This window comes from Leuciscus leuciscus (assembly GCF_965113295.1).
Source record: "Leuciscus leuciscus genome assembly, chromosome: 1".
Lineage (NCBI taxonomy): Eukaryota > Metazoa > Chordata > Actinopteri > Cypriniformes > Leuciscidae > Leuciscus > Leuciscus leuciscus.
Window position 1 is genome coordinate 13,207,904 of NC_138725.1, and position 23,644 is coordinate 13,231,547.

The following is a 23,644-nucleotide window of genomic DNA, read 5'->3' on the forward strand; positions in this document are numbered from 1 at the left end:
TCAATAACTTGTGCTACTCACCTCGAACAGTAACTTTGAATCGCTTGTATCTGGTCTCTCTGCTGCTAATGATCTTGAGTTTATAAAGTCCACAGTCAGTGTTTCTGGTGTTTGTGATGGTGAGAGATCCAGTCTGACGGTCCAGCTTCAGTCTGTCTCTGAATCTGCCATTAACACCATCATATGTTGACATTTTATTGTTCTCCATATCAGCTTTAGCTATAAGATTGTCTTCGGGGCCAAACATCCACAGTATCAGAGCATCTCTCTGTAGTTCACGAACATCAGTGTTTAGTTTGGCACAATCTCCCTCCATCACTGGCACTTTGATATCTTCATTTCACAGCACCATATAGAAGAGAAATGTGCTCATAAGATTAAGTGAAACACATGTAGATAATCATTTCAGAGCATCTATAAATTGTAGTTTTGTAGTTCTACAAAACAAATTATTATTATGTTAAAAAACATGAGATACTCACCATCTACAATAATCGCGATTCTCTTGCATTTTTCCTCTGTGCGGCTGCTGATCTGGAGTTTATAAACATCAGAATGTGCGATGCTGATGTTCCAGATGGTCAGAGATCCGGTCTGAGGATCCAGCTTAAGTCTGTCTTTGAATCTCAAATCATTGCCATGATACACTGAGATCTTACTGGTGGCTCTGTTGATTTCAGCAATGCAGGTTTCATTATCTCCATGTGTCCACAGTATCTTACTGTCTTCTTCTAGTTCACGGATATCAGTGTTTAAAGTGACAGATTCTCCCGCTGTCACTTTTAGTGTATCCACTTCATGTCACGCCAAAACATGCAACAGAAAAATATAGAAAAATATGATCATAAGAGCATGCAGGTTCACTGAATACTGAATATAAGGGGTATTAACATCATCATTGAATTAAAAGCTACTCACGCCATACTTTAACTCTAAACTTCTTATACCAGACATTATTTCTGCTGCTGATTTGTAGGTGATAAACTCCAGAGTCTGTGCTTTTGGTGTTTTTGATCCTGAGAGATCCAGTCTGATCATCCATATCCAGTCTGTCTCTGAATCTCCCATCATCAACATCATTATATGAGAGCTGATTGGTGTATCCATCTCTTTTAGCTATAATGGTGTCTTCAGATCCAAACCCCCAGAGCACCTGATCATCCTTCTGTAGTTCACTAACACCAGTGTCTAGAGTGACGTTTTCTCCCTCTGAGAATCGTAGTGAGTCCACTGCATGAGCAACCAAAACATGAAGAAAAGTGAACATGAGAACAAATGAAACTAAGTTAATAATTGATGAGCTTTACCAAGATCCAGCACTGCATGTTGTTGTCTGACACACGCATTTCAGGTTTTGGATTCTCTACTATTGAGCTGATGAGCTGAATCAGGTGTGTTTGATTGAAACAAAATGTGCAGTGTTGAGGGCTCCAGAAATATGGTTGGGAACCACTGATTTATGGCACTACGCTTCCCTACTTAGTGCTGTGAAGGGACGACCCAACACCCGTGAAGAGACAACCCAACACCCGTGAAGATACTACCCAACACCCATGAAGAGACGACCCAACACCTGTGAAGAGACAACCCAACACCCGTGAAGATACTACCCAACACCCATGAAGACACGACCCAACACCCGTGAAGATACTACCCAACACCCATGAAGAGACGACCCAACACCCGTGAAGAGACAACCCAACACCCGTGAAGATACTACCCAACACCCATGAAGAGACGACCCAACACCCGTGAAGATACTACCCAACACCCATGAAGAGACGACCCAACACCCGTGAAGAGACAACCCAACACCCGTGAAGATACTACCCAACACCCATGAAGAGACGACCCAACACCCGTGAAGATATCAGGATGCTTAACCCCAGGAAGCACAACATCAGGAAGATCAGGCCTTTTCTAACTGAGCATGCAACAAGACAACAAGTCTCGTCAAGTCATCCTCATTTATATAGCGCTTTTAACAATGTAGATTGTTTCAAAGCAGCTTTACAGAGATAAACATATAATTTAAGGTGACAGAGATTGTTTTGGCTTTATAGCGGTTCTTGAATAATGTTATTTTCCAGCTAAAGTTAGTTTTGATTGATTCACTTCCGTCGAAATGATCATTTGTTATTAAATTAGGGGCTGTTCCAAAGTTTTGGTGCTAAATAGGAAAAGGATCTACCGCCAGCAGTTGATTTTGATATTCTAGGTATTATTAACTGGCCGGAATTTTGAGATCGCAATAGACGTGAAGGACTATAATGCGCTAAGAGCTCGCTCAAGTACTGCGGAGCTAAACCATTCAGTGCTTTGTAAGTAATCAGCAATATTTAAAATGTATACGATGTTTAATAGGGAGCCAATGCAGTGTTGACAGAACCGGGCTAATATGGTCATGCTTCCTGGTTCTGGTAAGAACTCGAGCTTCTGCATTTTGAACTAGCTGTAGTTTGTTTATTAAGCGTGCAGGGCAACCACCCAGTAGAGCATTACAATAATCTAGCCTTGATGTCATGAACGCATGAACTAATTGTTCCGCATTTGTCACTGAGAGCTTATGGCGTAATTTAGATATATTTTTAAGATGGAAAAATGCGGTTTTACAGATACTAGACACGTGACTTTCAAATGAAAGATTGGTATCAAAGAGCACACCCAGGTTCCTAACCGATGACGAAGACTTAACAGAGCAGCCATCAAGTGTTAGACAGTATTCTAGATTATTACGTGAGGACGTTTTTTGTCCAATAATTAGAATCTCTAATTATTAATTTAAGAAGTAGGAAATTACTAGTCAACCAGTTTTTTATATCAGCTATGCATTCCGTTAATTTTGTGAATTGGTAAGTTTCGTTAGGTTTTGAAGAAATATAAAGCTGAGTATCGTCAGCATAGGTCATTTTTAGGCTTGATTACTGCAATGCTCTTCTGGCTGGACTTCCATCATGTGCAACTAAACCCCTACAAATGATCCAGAATTCTGCAGCTCGTCTTGTCTTCAACGAGCTCAAAAGGGCCCACGTCACTCTTCTGTTCATCTCTCTGCACTGGCTACCACTCGCGGCTCACATCAAGTTCAAAGCATTGATGCTTGCTTACAGATCTATCACATGCTCAACTCCCTCCTACTTTCACTCGCTCCTACGAGTCCCTACCAGAAGCCTACGATCGGTAAATCCATCACAGTACCGGTACCATCACAGAGAGTTCTTTATTCTTTAAGTTCAGATATTAATTCTTTAAGTTCAGATATTAATACAACAAAATATCTCTCTACACTCTAAAAAATGCTGGGTTGTTTTAACCCAATTTTGGCTCAAATATGGACAAACTAGGGCTGGGAATCGATTAAAAAAAATAACTAATTAATTGCACAATTTGCTGTAATTGCAATTAATTGCATTTACCCCAAGCTTGTAATCATCAATATTTAAACTTAGAATCACCTAATTAAATTAAACAACACAGGGAAAAAAGGAACAGAAAATAGCCCTATATTAAAAAAATATTAAAAATCAATATATCAATATATTAATCTTTTTCAATAATCAATCAACATCATCAATTTAACAGTTTTTTTTTCTGCTAATTATCAAAATAAAAAATAGTTCTACAAAGCTATTATTACCAGAGCATGTGATCAGAGCAGGTACTTTTTCCATTGTTGCCCAGCATGACTATACCAGCTCAGTAGGGCTATTGCAAACAGAAGTCTACTACTGAGAAATTTCGCGTTATTTGAGCGGACTTTGCTTTTCCAGTGCGTGATCGGTAAGCTACATGATTGGAGCGTTTGGGCCGTTAACGACAGAGCAGAACACGCAGCGCGCACAGCCGCACACACAGCCGCACACACACACACAGAGCGGAAAAGACCCGCTCATGAAAGCTGCACGAGAATGAAACCTGATCGCCGAACACGGAGGGGCGGGACGGCATTTTTGGATATTTTCGGCCTTTTCAATAGCAGCCGCAACAGGAAATCATTAAAACGAGGGAGGAAAAAAGTGCTGCATTAATTGCGTTATTTTTTTTCTAATGCGTTAAACATCTCAAATTAATCGCAAAGATTAACGCGTTAAATCCCCCAGCCCTAGGACAAACCCAAAGTTGGATTGAAACAACCCAGCATTTTTTAGATTGTATAACAACACGCAGGCAGAGAAAGAGTTAAACATCCTGTTTCTCCTAGAAATCACATTAGTAAAAATGAGCTGCGAACACAGAATCCTGACATTAAAAATAAATCTTGGCCCCTAATAACCTGCACTAAAAGCAAGAAAGCTAGAGTAGCATCACTTATGATATTGTTTCCATTGAAAGATTGAGCTACTCACCATAGAGCATTACCCTGAATCTTTTGGATTTGTTCTCTCTGGTGCTGAAGAGCTTCAGCTGATAATCTCCTGACTGTGTGATTTTGACGTCTCTGATGGTGAGATCTCCATTCTCACTGTTCAGATGCAGTCGCTCTCTGAATCTCTCGTCATCACCAGGTGAGGTCTCGTTGGTCCTTACAGAAATTTGAGCGATGGTAGAGCCTAGAGGTCCAAACCTCCAGAGTATTTTATCATATTTCTGTAGTTCGGTTATGCCAGTGTGTAGAGTGACAGAATCTCCCTCTGTCACTTCTTTTGTCTTCATTTCATCTGTTCATTGCACCCAGAGAATAAAAAGCTTATTTCTCAGAAATTAAACTGATACAACTGCCAGTAAAATCAGTAAAAAGACACAAATTTAAGGTTGACTAATAAACCTCAAGTAATTTGTAGTTTAATAGCTTGTAATTGCCCAGTTTGAATCTCTCAGAATAGCACACAGTAACAGTTTCTCACTCTTATGGTGCTAAATGATCTCCTTTAAACCTTTAAAGTACTTAAGTAGATCATGTATGAAACTTGACTCTGTAATACTTACGCTTTAGTCTGGAGTACTTGCGGCGATAGTACCATACACCAGCGATTACAGCCACAACGAGCAGCACACAGAAACAAATCAGTGTGGCTAAAGCTCCTGAAGGCATGCCTGGCTCAGGAACCGCTAGAGAGAGACAGTCACTAGTGTAAATTTGTCCTGAAATTCTGACCGTACATGTATATGAGTTAAATAAGTAATGGATAATCCATAGCTAGCTTTGCATTAAATGTTTTTAATGTAGGATGTGGAGGCAAAGAACCGCCCGACCCGAAGCGGAGTGCCTTCAAATGGTTCATTCATTTTTCAAAATACTTGAGCTAAAACAGCAGGGTTTCATGAAACTTCAAAGTTTATTATTTTCATTTATAATGTATTAATCGTTATAATGACACTAATTCAAATATGATTAGTTATTATTTTGGTGGTCGTACAGATTTCTTTTCTTTTTTTTCCCTGTAAATATAATCTGTATTACAGCAGTTTGATGTGAAACAACCAAACACTGACTATCCAGCAAGCAATAGACCCGATAGACCAGCTATGATATCTACAATATATCAGTGTCATTTCAGGACATGGTCAATCTGTAGTCACGACTTTTAAACGGCTATTAGACGTCTTTTAAATTCAAAATTGCTTGCTGGTTAGTGACAGAATTACACTAGATTACACTATTCTAGTGTTTATGACGGTGATGAATTGATATTGTTTATTGACTTCATATTTTCCCAGCTGGAAGTCATTAAAATTGTGAAGATTAAATGCCTAAAAGTTTAACATTGTTATGAAAATCCTGACAACCGTTTCAAGGTATTTCCCACCAAAAAATAAATAAATAACATAATGCAAAAATGATAAATGTTAAATCTTTTCACACATGCTCAATAAATAACATTACCATATAATTGTAAATCATTGTTAGTATTAATTACAAAATATAACAAATTGGATCATTAAAATGTGCTCTACTCACTGACAATAACGTTGAATCTCTTGTAGAAGGTTTCTTTAGTGTTGGTGATCTGTAGTTGATAAACTCCTGTATCTGTGGTTCTGGTGTTTGTGATGGTCAGAGATCCAGTCTTTCCATCCAGTCTGAATCTCCCATCATCACTGTATGAGATCTTATGGATCGTAGTGTTGATTTCAGCAATGAAAGAGTTTGGACTCAATGGTCCAAACATCCACAGAATCACATCATATTTCTGTTTTTCATTAACACCAGTGTGTAGAGTGATGGATTCTCCCTCTTTACTGTTTGTTATCCCAGCAAAAAACACATCTGGAGAACAAACAGGAGTAGTTTTTAAGATTTCACCGCTTGATCACTGAAAGTTCTGCATGTGTAAGTACACAGATCTATAAAATGCTCTACTCACCGTGGACGGTCACACTGAACGTCTTGGATGAGGTCTCAGTGCTGATGATCTTTAGCTGATAATCTCCAGAGTGTTTGGTCCTGACGTCGCTGATGCTGAGAGATCCAGTCTGATTGTCCATCTGCAGTCTGTCTTCGAATCTCCCATCATCGACGTCATAAAACGAAGACGTCTGACTTTTTCCATTGAGTTTAGCGATAATAGCGCTTTGAGCTCCATACATCCACATCATCAGATCAATCTTGTGTATTTCAGTGAGGTTAGTGTGTAAAGTAATAGAATCTCCCTCCAAGACGGACACTTTCTTTGCTTCAGCTGCCTCACCAGACACACCTGCAAACAAGAGCGGAAGAACATGTCTTACAGTCACAACACTAACTGTAAAGTGCTCATCTAGGTGTATGTCATATATTTTGCATGATCCCATTCAGTGAAATAGGAGTGAGTGAGGCACAAACTAAAGCGGGGCTCGTTGTAACACACATGGTTTAAAACTTTCCACACATACCATCATAACGAAAATTATTGTGTTTACTAGTTGCCATATCAACACTATATAGAGAAAGAATTGTTCCAAATTTAAAAAAAAAAAAATCTTTTGAAAATTTAACAAAAGTAAATTTGTAAAAATTTTCTTTATCTTATAATCTGTTATTTAACAGTTGATATGGTTATTTAATGCTGATCTAACAGCAGAAACACTGGCAGGGTTTAAATCCCAGTTGCTCAGGCGGGGCATGTTGTCACACTGTGTTACAATGAGCCACTAATATAACTATTCTATTCTATTCTATTCTATTCTATTCTATTCTATTCTATTCTATTCTATTGAGAAACCATGAGAAAAAGGTGAATAAAGACTGAGAGTCAATGTTCAGAAAGTATTACTATTATTATTATTATTTAACTATGCTGTATAGCTGTATTTTTGTGGTGTTTGCTGTCAAACTCAAAAAATATTTATTTTTAATTCTTAAAAAAATGCCATTATTTATATGAAAAAGTTGATTGTATTTTATTGACAGACTGTCTTGTTTTAGTTTGTCTTGTATCTTTATTTATTTTCATTAGATCAGATAACATTTGAATCTGTCACATGGTCATGTCATAATGTACTCCACCTATGGGGCATGTTGTCACATTTCACTTCAATTCTTTCAGTTTATTTGAACAAATACCTAAAATCTAAAAGGTGTGCATCATACCTGACACTTAGCCTACATGAACACTTTACAGTTGGTTTTACGACTGTAAGTCATTCTTTCCAAATGCTAATGAAGTTAGAGACGTGACATGCCAATATCGTATCTTTAGAGACGCTCCCAAAATTTGCGAATACCGAAAGTCAAACGTAAAGCAAACTTGATGCCAGTTAATCTCTAAAAGGGGTTTTCTGTGTTGATAAATGTGGTTTACAGCTTCACAGAATGGCCAGCTCGTCAGCTTGTGGGACACTAGAGAAAGTGAAACCAAAATGGTTTGAGATTATGTAGGCTACTACTCACCGTACAACAATACCAGGAACACCGGGAGAAAAACAATGTTCTTCATTTCGCAGAGGAGTTCCGTGATTCCTGCTTTAATAAACATGATCTTGCGGTGGAGGAATCTTTGATATCTTATAAAACCTTATAAAACCGAGCCGCAGACTTTTACTCACTGTTCTTGATTATCGCATAGAACCTAAAGAGGAATCCGTCGTGCAGAACACAAAAACGAAAGGAAGACGGTTCTTCCTTTGTTCACACCCATTCATCACAACAGGATTTTCTCGCTTTTAGCGAGTCTACTGTGTTTCACATTATGGGAAGTGCTTTCGGTATGAGGAAGTTCCACTCAGACAGACTAGAACAGATCATTTCAAACCATAAAGCTGCACAAATACTCCTTATCCGTTAGTTTGACTGAATGAGATGTACATTTTTCCTCCATGTTCTGTTGCAAGATAGGCCTAATATTGGTGTTTAATGGTATAACAAGAACGTCTACGTAAGAGGAATATCTTCATACACAGTATCATCATTCATCAGGTATCATATGGCGTGTGTGTTTTTGTTGAATTGCCGTAAAGCAGTTCAAGTGTTTCTCGCTCGTTCGCGCTTCTCACGAGAATTCCTATTTCCAATCTTAGTTATTATATAGCCTATATTATCAACAATAATATACAAGTATTAATATATCATCTAATAATAGATAGATAGATAGATAGATAGATAGATAGATAGATAGATAGATAGATAGATAGATAGATAGATAGATAGATAGATAGATAGATAGATAGATCTTACACGGATCTCCAAATAATAACAGTTAACAGTAATGTTTTGTTCTTGTCTGTAGTTTCCATCTCTGTGCTCCTGAGGGCAGGAATGAGCTGATAAATGAACTAGAGAGTTCCAAGGTGAAAAATGAAAGGCAAAAAGTTTTCATGTTGCACTTAAAGTCTGTATGACTAAATGTGACTTCCCACATATGGGGGATTCAATAAATGTTTGCTTAAAAAAATGGAATGATATATCAGGGTCTTCATATTTATTATTACTTTAGTAATATATCAAATGAGAACATTAGTTGCTTATTTTGTCCCACAAGCTTATTTACATTATGAACTGTTTTGCAGCAGCTGTCTGTATCTATATCTGTATCTGTATCTGCATCTGCATCTGTATCTATATCTGTATCTACATCTATATCTATATCTATATCTGTATCTAAATCTATATCTAGATCTGTATCTATATCTATATCGATATCTGTATCTATATCTATATCGATATCTGTATCTATATCTATATCTATATCTAGTATCCTCCCACAGCGGTTCAGTGATGCTGAGATCCAGATCTCACTCAGGACATCTAGAGATCTCGTACACAACTGATACAGAAGATGAAAGCACTCGATCAGAGGAAACACACAGTGTTAACCAGAGGTGTTAGTTTTGAACAGGAAGATTGTGTAATGTTCAAGCGGCAACCTCCCCGTCTCTCTCTTGAAACCAACAGGGAAGTGAGTCCAACTGCAGTTCATCGACTGGCCGCTTGAGGCCGGATGCAAAAGTGAGTCAAATCTGTATCTCCCCCATGTTGAAATGCTCAACTTTACAGCAGAAAAAAAATAGTGCAAAAGTCTTTTTAAGTCTATATAGCTAATCTTGCCCTTCATGAAAACTGTGAGGGGGGTGATTTTTTTTACAACTCATCCGTTTAAATTATATTAAGCCTTAAGTTCTGCATAATTAAGGGGCGTGGCCACTTGAGTGACAGGTGGATTGCCGCTGATGTCGCTGTGTTTGTGCTTTTTTGGGGATTATTTCATACAATTTAATACACGCATTATATATTCGTCCACGCCGTTGGACTACGACAATTTCGTTGCTTTTTTGAGTTTTCAGATTTAAAAACGTCTATAGATATAGAGGCTACACTCGTTCTGTGGTACCGTTGCTCTCACGGGACAGATAGACTACATATGCTTATTTAACTTTTTAGTGTTCAATAAAAAGTACCGTCCAAGTGTCAGTGATTTCTCTCCGTCCATGCAGTAGATGCACATCCCTGAATGAGCGTGGATTTCTAGCGCATTTACTTCAACTTCTGAGGTAGGCCTAATATCTATGGTTTAATCCATTTGAAAGGCTTCCAAAATCAGAATGTGAAATGGACTGAATAAAGCTCTCTTTAGGCTCTCTTTCTCCGCCCACTTTAGGCTTCACAAACGTCACACACACTACGTCCATATTTTTTTACAGTCTGTGGTAACGTCACATTTGAAGGTGTCTATTTCTCACAGAAGATGAGTGTTAAGCGTGTGAAACACACACTGACAGTGCGTCTGCACACAGCCTTGACTGCCAAACAAGGAACTGCACCTCTGCTAGTTTAGAGGCTGGCTTTCTCAGAGAGATGTGTGATCAACCGCACAGAGTTGCTTTTTCAGGCTTATTATCTCGCGGAAGAAAATGTCTTGCACGTTTGTTTTTGTCTGTCTGGGTTTGTGGCGCTTAGTTGGTAAGTTATGTTTTTAGAATCAATTTTTTTTTTATATATGACAACATCTAAAATTATTAACAAAAATTGTAACTAAATAAATAAACAGTGATAACTATGAAATTATCATATAATGACTAAAATAACTTCTAACTACCCATCAGTTCCTGTGTGTTCTCGAGGTGTAGAGACGGATGAAATGAAGTCAACAGAAGTGATGGAGGGGGATTCGTTCACTCTACACACTGATGTTACTCAAATACACAGTGATGATCTGATTCTGTGGACATTTGGATCTCAAGCCACACACATAGCTAGAATCAGAGCACATGAGATCCTTCATGATAGTGCTAATGGGAGATTCAGAGACAAATTTCAGCTGGACAATCAGACCGGATCGCTCACCATCACAAACACCAGCACTGGAGACTCTGGACCGTATACAGTCGAGATCTTCACTGGAAATAAGATCTCAGTCAAGACTTTCAGTGTGACCGTATATGGTAAGCATTACACTTTCCTGTTCTTTTCATATTCTCATTGTAAATATATTCAATTATTGCACTCGATACCTGAAATTATGTTTTAAGATTATTTAAATGTTTGAGATGGGGTAAGATGAGCCACTCACTGTATCTGGTAGAGGTCTGACATGACTTTTTCTTTCCCACTTTCTCTCATTCCTGCAGTATTTAATAGCTTTAAAAGCTTCCTGAATCATCATTTACTTTTTTTTAAAACTTTTTTCAGACCACATTAGGACAGTTCTTCAATGGCTTGGCAGTGAATAGCGATAACTACTTCGCCGTTAGTCCGATTGACTTTGTCCGAGATGCCATTATTGTCTATGCCAAAAACATGTCCGCCATTGGCCAATGAATTATTAACTGGTAAAAAACTTTGAATCCATACATTTCCTATGGTAAATTTCCTGTATTGGCTCTAAATGGTAATTTCCATCTATGATTGAGATGGTAACAGGCTTGCTAAAAAAAAAAAAAAGATATATATATTTTTATGCATGTGCTTACAGGCCTTAAACGCTTGAACCACAATAATTGCTGCTCGCAACTATATTTTAAATTATGCTTATAATCTTCTCTTTTGTAAAGTACTCAGTTTAATCCAGATGGCTCACCTAATGCTTTCGCATGGGTTAACTTAACTCTAATGTGCGGCAAGTCGAACCTCTAGAGCACTTTTTTTTTGCAAAGTCATCATTATTTAGTTTTACATTCTGTCTCATTTCTCCTTTCCTGGCTTACCACTCAACTGAAAACAGGCTCACCTTACCCCACTCTCGTCTCATTTCTTTTTAATGTTATTTTAAAATTTCCTGTCTTTGGGTCAGCTTTTTATTAAGGTTTTTTGCAAAAATATTGATCTATTCTAAAAACTGAGAAGTTAGTGTAGACCATAGACTGTAAAAAAATATGGACGACGCCCCTTCGCTCTCTTCCATTGGTGAGAACTGAAGCCGCCAGTGTCCCGATATGGCGCTGACATCTTGGGGTTTGAGTCTGCGCAGTAGCGATCTCGGGACCAGACCTGCGCAGGAGTGAGCAGGAAGTAAAGCCGCGAAATCAAGGCCCCGCCCTCACTCTCGGTGTGAAATAATTAAAGGGTTAGTTCACCCAAAAATGAAAATTCTGTCAGTAATTACTCACCCTCATGTTGTTCCAACCCCGTAATACCTTCGTTCATCTTCGGAACACAAATTAAGATATTTTTGATGAAATCTAAGTGCTGTCTCACTCCTCCATAGGCTTCTAAGACACTATAACTTGCTGGCCCAGAAAATGCATTAAAGAGATCGTTAATATAGTCCAAGTGACTCCAGTGGCTCAATCTTAAGTTTATAAAGCGACGAGAATACTTTTTGTGCGCAAAAAACAAACAAAAATAACGACTTTATTCCACTATTCATTTCCTTCTCTCTGGGCCTCCAGTTAGTTCACGTAGTGTTTTAGCGCAGCGCTTCTGTGTTGTACATCACACGTAGGCTCACTATTGGCCGATGCTGGTCATGTGTGTGATGCGTGTGACATGCAACACAGACGTGCTGCATTAAAACACTACGTGAACTCACTCGAGGCCCAGAGAGAAGGAAATGAATAGTGGAATAAAGTCGTTATTTTTGTTTGTTTTTTGCACACAAAAAGTATTCTCGTCGCTTTATAAACTTAAGATTGAGCCACTGGAGTCACTTGGACTATATTAACGATCTCTTTAATGCATTTTCTGGGACAGCAAGTTATAGTGTCTTAGAAGCCTATGGAGGAGTGAGCCAGCTGTTAGATTTAATCAAAAATATTTTAATTTGTGTTCCGAAGATGAACGAAGGTCTTACGGGGTTGGAACAACATGAGTAATTACTGACAGAATTTTCATTTTTGGGTGAACTAACCCTTTAATTATAGAAATTTAGATATTAAATTTAAAGCTCCAATCTCCTCAGTCCTCAGAAGATCCCCCCAAAAAAAGTCTGTTGGTGCTTCAATGACTACTTCGCTCAGAGAACCTGTCAATCACAGCTGTCAATCATGACGTCACACCACCGTTTTTATAGCATCACGTAACTAACTAAAAACAAACTTATTTTAAAAACAAACACTTGCATTTACATCAGCGTGATCAAAACTACAGTAAATGAGAGAAACCACCTTCGGAAAAAAGATACTTGAAGTGTAATTAAATTGTTTAGTTGGTCTCAAGTCCCGTTGAATAACACAGGGAGGCGGGGCTTATGACCTATACTAGGACCAGTCACCGGGGGGCGATCGAGACGTTTTGGCTTCACTTTTCAGGGCTTGTGCGGCACGCTTGGTGTAGACTAGGAGCCTCATTTATACAAAAAAATATATATAAATCATCCTATACTTGATCTTACGATCATTTCTCAAATGTGCGTGTGGGATTCAAAGAACGAACATATGCACAAATATGTGAGTACGCCTCTCTTCCAGAAGTGAAATCTCTAAAATTTTAATCTTGAATCTTGAAATTGTGTGCAGCTGAATGATGGATCCAGTCAACGTCCAAATCTTTTACTTGAGTACGGCGAGTAATGAGAATTGCTTAGATTTCCAAATACCTGCAGTTCTCCGGAAAAGCACTTTTCCATGTCAAAGACGTTTTTTTCATAAATATGACTTCTAGTGTTCGCACAGTCGCACACTCTAAGCTCAGATCTTTATAAATGAGGCCCCTGTACTGTCAGTATCAGCACTGATCTCTCTGTGTGACTAAATGACGTCACAAACTCTCACCCAACACATTCACGTTTTCCAGCTTCTCTGTCCGTTCCCGACATCACCAGCTACTCTCCATCGACTCCTTCATCATCTGAAACGCCACCGAGCTCCAGATGTGTGTTGCTGTGTTCAGTGATGAATGTGACACAGGTGACTCTCTCCTGGTACAGAGGATCCGAGTTACTCTCCTCCATCAGCATCCCTGAGCTCAACACCACCATCTCTTTACATCTGGAGCTGGAACATGAGGATAACAACACCTACAGCTGTGTGCTCAACAATCCCATCAGCCACCAGGCTCGACATCTCAACATTTCTGACTTCTGTCACACAACCTCTTGTATTAGTGAGTACGAAAGATTATTTGTTTCCTTCTTGTGTGTCTATTGGTCCATAGAGACAATTGAAGTCAGATCCCAATAAAACACATTCTTTTTGCGATTCAGGTTCCTTTATGATTCCTGTTAGATTCATTTTCAGGTAGACTATCTGCAGCCAGTAGAATCACCCATGTGAATGATCAAGCAGTGCAACACTATAACATTCACAAGTTTATTAAGGGAGAAGTCACTGACAGAAAGTGAAATGTTTTTTTCAATGGCCGGTACTGAAGAAGAACCGATTCTCAGTTCTCAACCCTGACACACAAAAAATAGTGAACTTGTAAAACAGAGTACTAAGTACTGATGTCTGTTTTTTTTAAAACAGTTAGTGTAAGTGTAAATAAGAGTAAATAGATAAGAATATTGTCTTCTCTACTTAGACTATGCCCACGGTTTCACTGAAGCTGTGATCCGATTGGTCATCTCTGTCCTGGTGGGTGTGGCTACGGTTGCTGTACTGGTTTATGACATCAGATCCAGAAGACTGTGACAGGACAGGAGAGCAAATGCGTCACAAAAAAGGTCCTATGATTAGTTTTGTTACTCTAGGTACAGGTTTCCCTCTCCTGCTCTTTATCATGTTTTGTTTGTTCATCATCATTTTTCTGACATTTATTATTACCCATGCCATCACCAACTAACCCAATCACAAAACTGATGGCATGTCTAAGAAGAGGAAAAGTATTTGTTTTCCATTTGTTATTATAGCTTGTATTGGTTCCCATGTTTTATTGAATGTGTACAATACTGTATTACTTAAAGGTATAGCGGAGGATGTTTTACTTCCTGGTGGGTAACCTATACTATTGGTCCTCCTAATTGTCAATCATTCTGGTGAATCAATAAAACTTTTCAAAAAGTGGAGAGGGCGGGTCTTATCTAAAATTTGGAAAGATCCTCCGCTATACCTTTAACATTTTTACATTTACATTTATGCATTTGGCAGACGCTTTTATCCAAAGCGACTTGCGCTGCATTTTCAAGGTAGACATTTACATTCTTATCAGTTCTTGCTTTCCCTGGGAATCGAACCTTGGTGTTGCAAGCACCAGCGCTCTACTGTTTGAGCCACAGGAAAGCTATGTTGTTCTAGTTAAATAAATAAAAAAGCATGATGTGACATTTCTTTTAACATACATATATAACGATTCAGAGAGGCCAATCATTACCTCTCTCACAGCATTGCTCATGTTATCACACTGCTGATTTGCACACAAGCTCTTCGTAAATATGTAACCTACTGAGTTGGCATTCAGCACATTAGCTTACTAAATATAGATTTATACATACTGTTGTCATTACTTTATATTATTACATTCATGTTTACTAAAATATAGACAGAGCCAAAAATGTACATTGTGCAGTTAAGTGGTAAGAAATTAATCTAATGTTTGCTTTGTTGAGTTAGAGTTCAATTGAATGTATTTTGAAATCGATAATGTCTGTCACTACATGTAAGCATTAAAAAAAAATCTATTGTTTTGCAGTCATTATAAGTGATTTATTAAGTGATGATTGAGCATTAGTGATGAACACCTGCTGTTAACAAGCAGAATCACTGAAGGAAAGAGAAACACAAGAACTACAACTGACTTCAGACACAGCTTTAGATGAAATCAACTGAAGATACAAGAAGACATTGAATCTGTGAAGATCTCAGCAGAGGAGGATTGAATCCACTGTTGCTAACTCAGTTGGGTAGTTGCTATACAGACTTTTTTGCTAAAAGATTTAGATTAAAAATGGCGTACAACATTTTTGGCTTTCATCCGCACGTACACTCTTAGTAAAGATCCTACACGCAGTTTTATAAACGAGACCCCATCATTCAGTGAACTCTTGCAGCCTGGCATACAGAGTGACTGTGACAGAGACAAGCATGTGTGTGTCATTTGAATGTGTGCGTTTTAGTGCTTCATTTAACAATGTTTTAAAAGTTGCTATAGAATACTTTTTAAAAGTGGCTTAATTTGTTGGTAAAGCTGCTATTTGAAGAACAAGTTGCTTAGGTAGTCGGAAAAGTTGCAATGAAATCTAAATCCAAGTCCAACTCTCTAACGTGTAAGAAATTCATCTTTGATTTCATAAATAATTACTTGTTTGAATACTGTATATATATATCCATCCACATCTGCCCCAGCAGAGCTCTGAGCGTCACTGCTGAGAAAACATAAGACTGTTTTGAAAGAAACGTGTAGCTTTGTTTAGTCGACACATGCTTCTCACAGGATGTGGTTTGACAAATGAGAGATGCATACGAGCACGAGTTCACTCAGTGCAGAGACCAGTAAGAAGATGATACACCACCTCTGAACACTCTCAAGAAAAGGTACAAAAGCTGTCACTGGGACGGCCCTTTTTCAAAAGGTACACTTAGGTATCAATATGTACTTTCAAGGTACCAGTATGCACCCTTTAGGTCCGAAGATGTACCTTTTGACAAGGTACCGCCCCGCACAAGCTTTTGCTCATTTCTTTCTGAGAGTGTACCTGTAGTTAAACCACTCTTCAAAAGTTAAGGAGGTATTTTAGGAAAGAAAATGACGTGAGCAGGAAAGGGTTTTTGCAATGCTGTGAATGTGTTGAGAGTGTGTAGCTCAGAGTATTTGATCAAAATGTAGGCTTACAATGCTTAAGGGAACCGTGACCAAGATTAGTTTTGATCTTACAGTGCTTCAGCAGTTTTATCAGAAAACACTCCCCCTCTGTGAAAACCACTCTGGCATTCAAAAGTCATGTTTCTGCTTTTTGTCATATTAGAGAAGTGCAAGCCTTAGAAAACAAAATAAGGAAAAGCAGAAATCAGGTCGGGTTGTTTCTGTGGACTGTGAGAGATCAGAAGCCAAACAATACTTCAAAATACGTATTCCAGTAGAGATGTGAACTGTCCATCAGCAGGAGTGTTTTAAGAGAAAGATAAATGTGCTCCACTCGGTTCACGGTGAAAGTGAAAGCTGCTGCTGTGGTTTGAGTTGCACAGATCTAGAAGAACGTGGTTTATTCTGATGGGTGAACGAACAGTTTCTGCATAAGAAGGTATCTATTATTACATGTATGTGCTATGTGTGAAGACTTTATTTTCCTGTCCTACTAATGTGAACTTGATACATTCTGACTTCCCAGATAGCAAGTCACCATCTAACAATGTTAAATCAATCTTAATGTTTCAATGTTAACTGCAGTGAATCACATTTGCACCCTAAATAAATTTTGAAAACACTTTTAAATGTCATCCAAAAATATGGTATTGAATCAATGTTACAATGTGATTGTTTAGGAGAAATAACCTCAGGAGTTGAGGAGGCTAAAGTTCTCGCCCTGGAGCGTCAGTCAGAACACAGGACAGGAGGCAGGAATCAGTTTAAACACTTTACTGAAGTTTCTTCAGCAGCACAGATGTACATTACACAGCAGTGATGCCACTTTTATATTACAGGTGCAGATTTAGATGCAGAAGTTGCATCAATGCAGAGATGGTGGGTTTACATTATATACTGGAGCATATGTGTGAGGCTGCAGATAAACAAAACAATAATACATTTTACATTTACACTTTATTAATGAAGTCTAGCACAATACAACAGCAACCAGGCGAATCATAACTTATAAGTCTCTATTTCTTAACATATTAATTTGTACAGAACAAATAATACATCTCTGTTTCATTAATAGATGAGCAGCACTTAGATAACGTGCATAAGCATTCCACAATGACGTTCATCATTTGCTAACGACACGGCATGACTCATTTTTCTCGAATGGATTTATGACTCAAATACTCAAATATTTATAGATATTCACATATATAATCAATCTAAAGGAATAAATGAAACTCACTATTCTCAAATGGACGCACACAGTTGTTGGTAATCAACAAATACTGCAATGCGACTTCTGGAACAGTGTTCCCGTGGACAGCACAGCTGTTTTTTATTATGCACATTTCTCTTGCGCAATCACTTCCGGTGCCTGAGCCAATGGCTGTTAGATGGCGCTTTTGCGCTACCTTTGAAACAGTGATGTTGGTTCAACATCATGCTTGCACTCTCAGAAAACTTTAACAGCCTGAAATCAACTGGAAATAAAGGAAGACTATAAATCTCTCTCAAGATCTCAGCAGAATTTCTTTTAAAAATTAACAGGTTTAGGTGTTGTTTTTATTGAAAATATTGGTGATCCGTGTTTCAGTAAGTTGGCCAGTTTGACTCTTGACATTTATGTGAGTTTGTGTCTTTGTAACAGTGTTTACTAAAACATAAAATTTATTGCAAAGAAAGCCAGAAATAAAGATAGTCAGGAGATATAGTTTTCAACATCATAAAGTAGAATAATTTACTATTTCTATCCCTGACCAAAAGTGATTATTTGTTATTAATAGATTATATTCATTAACACTTACTTTCTTGCCACAGATCAGACATTCTGCATTTTGATTTTTAAATACATTGTTGGAAGTTTTGTTTAGACACACACACAGACATCAAGAATCAGCATATGCATCTCAACAATGGTGACATGATTCATGCCGCAATGCATGCTGGGAGTCATACGTTGTTTTTGCCTCTTCACGATGACTCGCTTAATTTAGTCCTAATTTGTAAGTCGCTTTGGACAAAAGTGTCTGCTAAATGACTAACTGTCTATAAATGTCTAGTAGCTTATCTCTCTTTGTTATATAACATTGGACTGAAAATGTATATATTTTTATTCTTTATTAACACAAAAGCCTGTTCTTTTATGTAAGCCTGTGTTTGCATATTATGTGTTTGCATGATAAAATAAATATATCATATATTTTGTATAAATGGTGTATTTCGATTTTTTTTTCGAAAATGTACTAATTTATATTCTTAATATTTACTATTATCGCAATTGTATTGGAATATCTGCATTGGAAAATGCATTAACCAAACATGAAAAAATGGCTTTGGTAAAAAAAAAAAAAAAAAAAAAGGTTCCCAACCCCTGCACTACAGAATATCTTTTGCAATTTATCATAACAAATGTGTTTTGTAAACACACAGTTACAGCTGCAAGTGAAAAACAAATGTAAAAAAAAAAAAAAGTCAAGGATCAAGAACCCAATCAAAGCAAACACTGATCAGCATAATGGTGACCTCAAACAAAACGATTAAACATTAACACCTAAAGATCTGTTAATTCTTAATAAAAAGTTTTGCATGAACGAAATAGAGTCATACTGGTTTGTAATAAGTGAAAATGTTGAGATCTTGAGAGATCTGGTAGTGTTTATTGGTCTGTTGGGATTTAAAGGGTTTCTGTTGTCTAAGTTTTGTGAGGTCACTGTTGTGCTGAAGAGTAGATGCTTTATACATTACTTTTACTTCAATTTTACAATTTTTGTTTGGCAGCCACTACTGCCAGTCATTGAGGGTTTTTGTTTACGATGTTTCTGTACTTGTTCATTGCGAATAATTCAGATATTTGGGGGGATGCAAAGACTCACAATGATAAAAATCTGTGATGAGATGCTCCCTGTGGGACAGATGTAATATTGTAATGTATCACGTCCAAAACCATAACAACAGTTTTTTTTTGTGTGTGAGTTTTGTTAGATTTTATTCAGTAAGAATGCTTGTATAAGTAAGTATGAAAAACAAATGGAAGAATTGATTGATAAAAAATTTATTGTTGAAAAGTATACATGAAAACAGTATTATACATAGTTATAGATTCATATTTTAATTGTTTGTTTGATTCTTCATGTCATAAGATCCTTCAAATCAAGGTTAGGAAAACCAAGAGAGCTTTTCAAGCTTAGTGTTTAAATTGATACTTGTATATCTGGAAGAATTAGTCATATTTGAAAACAGTTAGAATTTAATGTGTCAGTATATTTCACTTAACGGTCTGATGACTTATTTAACACATCAGTGATGAACCGATATTCAGGCCAATTAAGTGGATGATATTTGTACATTTAATTAATAGCTAGGTGATGTCGATTAATAACTGTGATCACCTAGCTGACAGCTAATTGTTAAAACGAGTTCTAAAATCTAGGAATAGCAATGTCAATACATGGTAGATTGTTTCTTTTTTCAAGTTTGTTTGTTTTTTTAAATCAAAATCAAGCAAAAAATATATTATGAATATCTGCATTTATAATGGTAACTGGTCATTCTACTCTAGTTGATCACTATTTACAAATAAACTTTGCATGGTGAAAATTGTACAGATAATGATATTTCTCATGTAAAATGGCTTGTCTATTCTGCTCAATATCTGTGTTGTACTGCTAAAGCTGAAAGAGTTACAACTGTACTCCATCTTCAATACTTCTGCACATTTTTAACCCATGGCTCTAATACTGATTTATCCACGTGAAACATCCACATAAACCCGAGCTCGGCTCCTGAAGCTCTCCATGAAGGCTCTGTGGATGTAGCACTCTGGGATTCCTCGGGACACGATGATCTGGGACACAGTGGTGCCAGGCCTCCGTCTCATGTTCACCTGCAGGTCGTAGTAGAGCTGGTTTTTGCGAGTGATGGTGCCCTGTATGTCGATACGGAGATGATCAGAGTGGATCAGGTTTGAGCGGGCCTTGTCCACCAGGTACCCATTGTCCCAGCGACTGATTAAGGTTTCCGCCTCGTTTCTCCATTGACTGCCATCAGTGATGTCATGAGGAGCTGGCACCACAGTGAAGTTGCTTATTTTAATATTATCCATGTCCTCCTGTGTGCATGCCAGTGTTCTGTCTTCTAGATCTCTCCTGTCGCGGTGGCTTGTTTCAACGGGTCCACAGTAATCGTAATCTGACTGTGAGGTCCAGCACCAGTTGTAACTTTTACCATGTAGGCCACAGGGGTGGTCTGAGCGACAGGGCTTGCCTGTATAGGTTACATCTACTTTTGGAGAGCAGTAGTCCCAGCCATTGGCAGTGTGGCACCAGTAATAATCTTTACTCCCATGATACCTGCACTCATCAATGCAAGTATGATGACTGATAGAGCGGTGGAGCTGCGTCTTTGGTTCCACAAGCCCACAGTAACCCCAGCTTCCCTCCTTCAGCATGCACCAATTGTAGTTGTGATCATATTTGCCACATGGACTGTCTTCCTTACACTGCTTGTTCTCAAAATCTCTGTTTTCAGATGGTGAGCAGTAATCAAATCCCTGTTCAGTATTGCATGAATAGTAATAGTTGTTATCTCTTCTCACACAGCTGTCTTTACACCTCGCACCTGTCTTAGATCCATAGTGGTTATTTTTCTCCATCACCAAACCACAGTGTCCCCAAGAAAACCAACCAGTTTTGCACCAATACTGGACTGTTCCATGCTTCTCACATATACCACTGCACTTTTTATAACGGTAGTCGTAGTGTTCCTTAGGTGAACAGTACATTGGCTCAAAGTTTCCATTTTGTTTAGCAGTCCCGCACTTGTATTCGCCGTGATCTAACTTGCAGTCTTTTTCACACTTGGTTCCGAGATGAGTGAAGTAAATCTTCCCAACACTTGGCCATGGTGAACAGAAGAGGAGGAGCAAAAAGAGAGAAGTGTGAAGATACTCCATTCTTTCTGTGAAGAGGAGAATAAAGAGTAACATGGTACAATAATTGTAAAAAATCTAAACATTTAGTGAAAAAAAAACATTATTTTTTGGGGAACAAAAAAAAGGGAATAAGTGTAGCTTTAAATCTGGTCAAATGTTACATTGCTCTTTGTATGAAATACATTCATGAAAACAACAGCTGTATTTATTAGTATAAATACATTCAAATAAAAAAAAAACATTTATTTTGAATTTATAGTGCAGCTTTCTAATGAGGCTGCAACTTATGATCTTTCACATTTAATCTTGATTTTCGTATTTAATATGATTTTCAATCAATATTCATATTTTGAAGTTTACACGACAACAGTATAATTTTCAAAACTTGCACTTTGAAACCTGTTCCAAAGTTTGCATTCTCAGACGCTGTTATCGTGTAAATGAACGGCCAGAACGCATTAAAAGTTTTCTGTTTTCAGTTGCAAACGGTGTCGTGTAAACATTCCCTAAGTTAAAGGTGCAATAGGTGAATCAATACAGAAACATTATTTGTCATACTGGTTGAAAGTCTCCTCATATCCTGATATCAATCACTATGTTAAACAGTCTAAATTTAGTTTTATAAATATATACCGTATAAAGAAGGCCTTGGGCCATAACATGTTCATCCAATCTTTATATTTGGTCCGAATGAAATAATATGATGTCCTAACTGCATGTCAACGTATTATTTTTACATACCTTCGCGCACCCTGTTCGCGCAGACATCATACATCATCAGCGAGTTTCATGCTATGCAGAGTTTATACAGACAGACTGAGCAATATTTTTATATTTAAAACTTACAATAAACATTTAGCCATTCAAAGAAAACATGATGGAAGAAACAGAGTTAAAACACAAGAACACAGCTGCTAGGTTATTGCATCTTGAGCCACTGTAGTCACTTGGACTATTTTAACGATGTCTTTACTAACTTTTATGGGATGGCAGATATCGATTACAGAGAAGCCTATGGAGGAGTGAGACAGCTCTCAGATTTAATCAATATTACCTTAATTTTTGTTCTGAAGATGAACGAAAGTCTTACGGGGTTGGAACAACATGAGGGAGAGTAATTACTGACAGAATTTTTGTTTTTGGGTGAACTAACCCTTTAAGTACGTTTAATATCCAAAAAATACTTTTCATACTTCAATAAATATCTCTACTTTCTCATCTCATCTCCTTCTCACTTCATTTCAAATATCTCATCTCATACATACTCAAACTTTTGGTAACACTTTACAATACGGATAATGCACAGATAATCATGTGTTAGTGTATGACTCATGAAGAACTAAACCATTCATTAATTACTGCATCAATAACTAATAACGTTTCTAAATGATTAATAGATTAAGTAATATACACTGTAAAAAATTTCTAACCCTCCCAAATCAAAAATTTCAAGTGACCGATAACATCTAAATTTTTCAATTGGCCCAAGTGAAATTCTGTAAATTATCAAATTAAATTTACAGAATTTCACTTGGGCCAATTGAAAAATGTAGATGTTATCGGTCACTTGAAATTTTTGATTTGGGAGGGTTAGAATTTTTTTACAGCGTATGAATTGTTATTAATTAAAGGTGTCATAATGTATTAATTCCTTAATAACATATTTTATTAACCTATTTATGTAAATTATGCATTAATTACCTCAATGGGTTGAAGCCATGTACTTCAACTTTGAATTTTCTTCTTTAATTAATCATTAGCTATTGATTTGCAAATGTTTCATTATGTTATGACTTTACTTGTTGAGGCACATGACTATTAACTAACTGTAAATTAATATGTAATTTGAGTCCGATGAACTGCCACATTCAGCAAGGCTATCATTTTTATTTTAATATTGTTAGTTTCATTAATGGTTTTGTTAGTTTTAGTTTAGTTTTTATTTTGCAAACACATTTCTATTTAGTGTTTATTTTATTTAGTTTTAGTTTTAGTACTTATAGTTTAGCAGAGCAAACAGAACACTTCCAAACTAGACCAAAGTGAGATTCTTAATTTCAGAAAAGTTTGCAGAGATTACAGTTAACTCTTGTGCAGACGTCTTATCTATCCAGATGGGGACTTAAACCTGTGGGGAACTAAATTAAGGTACACAAGCTTATAAATCATACAGAATGAGTGTGTATCCT

The 23,644-nt window shown here is 37.3% G+C and overlaps 4 protein-coding genes across 6 annotated transcripts in view; 2 read left to right on the forward strand and 2 right to left on the reverse strand.

Moving 5' to 3' along the window:
• LOC309498573 (uncharacterized protein) overlaps positions 1-8,250 on the reverse strand; it is a 42,675-nt gene extending 34,425 nt beyond the window's left edge. The window contains exons 1-8 of one of the 2 annotated variants that reach the window (XM_082169356.1): positions 7,811-8,249; positions 6,306-6,638; positions 5,900-6,208; positions 4,927-5,049; positions 4,347-4,658; positions 919-1,230; positions 483-794; positions 22-333 (exon numbers count right to left, since the gene is read on the reverse strand). In XM_082169356.1, the coding sequence (XP_082025482.1) occupies positions 22-333; positions 483-794; positions 919-1,230; positions 4,347-4,658; positions 4,927-5,049; positions 5,900-6,208; positions 6,306-6,638; positions 7,811-7,895 (2,098 nt within the window). In that variant the 5' untranslated portion in view covers positions 7,896-8,249. Of the gene's footprint in view, positions 1-21; positions 334-482; positions 795-918; positions 1,231-4,346; positions 4,659-4,926; positions 5,050-5,899; positions 6,209-6,305; positions 6,639-7,810 lie in introns of both variants that reach the window. The other variant, XM_082169357.1, reaches the window with a different exon arrangement.
• Positions 1-23,644, forward strand: part of LOC309500022 (GTPase IMAP family member 8-like) — a 127,974-nt gene that overhangs the window by 31,703 nt on the left and 72,627 nt on the right. The gene's annotated exons all lie outside the window — the stretch shown is intronic.
• Positions 9,673-15,421, forward strand: LOC309502246 (uncharacterized protein). 2 transcript variants are annotated; one of them, XM_082174545.1, is made up of 4 exons: positions 9,673-10,315; positions 10,459-10,797; positions 13,586-13,894; positions 14,312-15,421. In XM_082174545.1, exons 1-4 carry the CDS (start codon positions 10,267-10,269, stop codon positions 14,419-14,421), a joined length of 807 nt encoding a protein of 268 aa, XP_082030671.1. In that variant the 5' UTR covers positions 9,673-10,266; the 3' UTR covers positions 14,422-15,421. The 2 variants fall into 2 exon arrangements, with proteins under 2 accessions (XP_082030671.1, XP_082030672.1); XM_082174546.1 differs by having other exon boundaries at positions 9,678-10,315; positions 10,477-10,797.
• On the reverse strand, positions 19,985-21,501 carry LOC309501143 (uncharacterized protein). The gene is made up of 2 exons (XM_082173191.1): positions 20,210-21,501; positions 19,985-20,177 (listed from the first exon to the last, which is right to left on the reverse strand). The coding sequence occupies exon 1, from the start codon at positions 21,474-21,476 to the stop codon at positions 20,268-20,270; it is 1,209 nt and encodes a 402-aa protein (XP_082029317.1). The 5' UTR covers positions 21,477-21,501; the 3' UTR covers positions 19,985-20,177; positions 20,210-20,267.